Genomic DNA, 2,006 nt, shown 5'->3' on the forward strand with positions numbered 1-2,006 from the left:
GTGTGTTTGGATCTATATAGTACGACGATAGCCAAAATATGATGTGTGTGTGCACAGTAATAATAAAAGTAAAAGGTATTTATAATTTCAAATGACATAATTTTGTACTATTTTAAATAAAACATGTATTTTAATATATATTCGATACTTTTTACATTTTTTTTCCTTCAAAGAATTAGGAAGAGAGAAAATACTTTAGACGAGAGAGAAGATAAAAAAACTATCAAAACACTATTATTTCGTTTAAATTAACACAAAATTATATGATGAATAGTACAAATTCTCTTCCATTTAAATATACTGATATACATTCTTAAATGTCAACCACTCCCTTTCGATTATGTAACCACAAATTAAAGGGAAAATGACAAACCAGAAAGCACGTGACAAGCAAAGCTTCAAACATATCTCAATCACAAAAGTTTATTTATTTTCTTTTCCTTGAAAGTTAAAATTATTGGGATCTCTGTTCACATGCTTGCTTGCCCGAATTTTATTATTCCATTCTTGTTGTTTACAATCACTTTAGGCGAAATAGTACATATATTTTTTTTTTATAAAGCATAAGTTACCGGATCATAATGTAAATATACAAAAGATAAAATAAGATTAGATACAATGATCAGATTTATAGAGAGATTGTCAGGTACTACAATGTTTGAGACTTGAGTAACATTATTCTTTTACTCCAACAAAGATTCTGCAAAAGATTCCAAATCATATTGGCTATGGTCCATGTTCAAGAGCTGCAAGTACTCTTCATATAGATTATCAAGTGTACCATGATCCGTGGCAAAATAAGATTGGCAATATTCAACATCTAATCTATTGACTAGGTCATGGTCTTCACCAAAAAATCCAAAACCATCGTTTTCTCCAACATTACCAACTTCACATAGCATGTTTGTTACTTCTTTTGTTGTTCCTGGACTTTCTTGTTTCTCTTGGCTTGTTGATCCACTAGCTGAATTGGTACTATCTGTTCTTGGTAGTGACAAAGCTTTAACCCTTATAGGTTTTGGTAGATAAACTTGTGTCTTAGGTGGCTCTGCATTTGTGCCTTTCTTCTTGTCCTTCTTCTTGTTCTTCTTCTTCTTTTTGTTGGCACTGGCAGGTTCTTGTTCAGCATCTGAAGATGACTTATCTATTGATCCCTGATTTTTCAGCTTTTTGCAGAGATGGGTGTTCCAATAGTTCTTTATTTCATTATCTGTTCTGCCTGGTAATCTTCCAGCTATGAGAGACCACCTATTTCCAAGAAGTGAATGCATTCTGATTATAAGATCATCTTCTTCAGTAGTTATGTTCCCTCTCTTTATATCTGGTCTTAGATAGTTCATCCATCTAAGTCTACAACTTTTCCCACATCTAAGAAGCCCTGCATATTATATATATCAACCACACTTATTTAGGATTTTAATTTTATATCATGGTTATATATAAATGAAAAACATATTATAACTTTAGGATAAAAAAATTATTAGAACAAACCAAATACTATATCAAAGTTTGAAAACATAAGAAAAATTTAGACAAGAACATGAGATATGAATTTGAGAAAATCAAATCAAACTCTTACCAGCCCTTTTTGGTAGTGATTTCCATTGGCCTTCTCCATGAGCTTGAATATATTTAGTAAGCAATGCATCTTCTTTAGGAGTCCATGGACCTTTGTGCAACCCAACTTTGGAACAACAAGGAGCTCTTCCCATTTTTTTGCACTCTTGAAATTTTCCCTCTCACTTAAAAAGTACAAGAGCTATATGAACAGAGAGAGAGAGAGAGAGAGATGAGAAGGGTGCTATATATCTATAAGAAGCAGAGCACATAAAGATCTTGACACCTTGTTCCGTTTTTAAATAGCGTGCTTAGCAACACTCTATTTTTTTAATATTTTTTTAATTGATTCATGCTATGGACAAGGACAAATTGAAAGCCAGCAATGGCTGCTATTGTCTATTCATATTTCCTGTACCTGTCTCTATTTACATTGGTTAATATTTAAG

The 2,006-nt window shown here is 32.0% G+C and overlaps 1 protein-coding gene across 1 annotated transcript; it reads right to left on the reverse strand.

Annotated features, from left to right (window-relative positions):
• Positions 1–683: 683 nt before the first annotated feature.
• On the reverse strand, positions 684–1,712 carry LOC133313061 (transcription factor MYB8-like). The gene is made up of 2 exons (XM_061514368.1): positions 1,580–1,712; positions 684–1,378 (listed from the first exon to the last, which is right to left on the reverse strand). The coding sequence occupies exons 1-2, from the start codon at positions 1,710–1,712 to the stop codon at positions 684–686; spliced, it is 828 nt and encodes a 275-aa protein (XP_061370352.1).
• Positions 1,713–2,006: the final 294 nt, after the last annotated feature.

The sequence above is a fragment of the Gastrolobium bilobum genome, unplaced genomic scaffold (assembly GCF_033153095.1).
Source record: "Gastrolobium bilobum isolate Gb01-03AN ecotype WA unplaced genomic scaffold, APGP_CSIRO_Gbil_v1 utg5634, whole genome shotgun sequence".
NCBI classification, from domain to species: Eukaryota; Viridiplantae; Streptophyta; class Magnoliopsida; order Fabales; family Fabaceae; genus Gastrolobium; species Gastrolobium bilobum.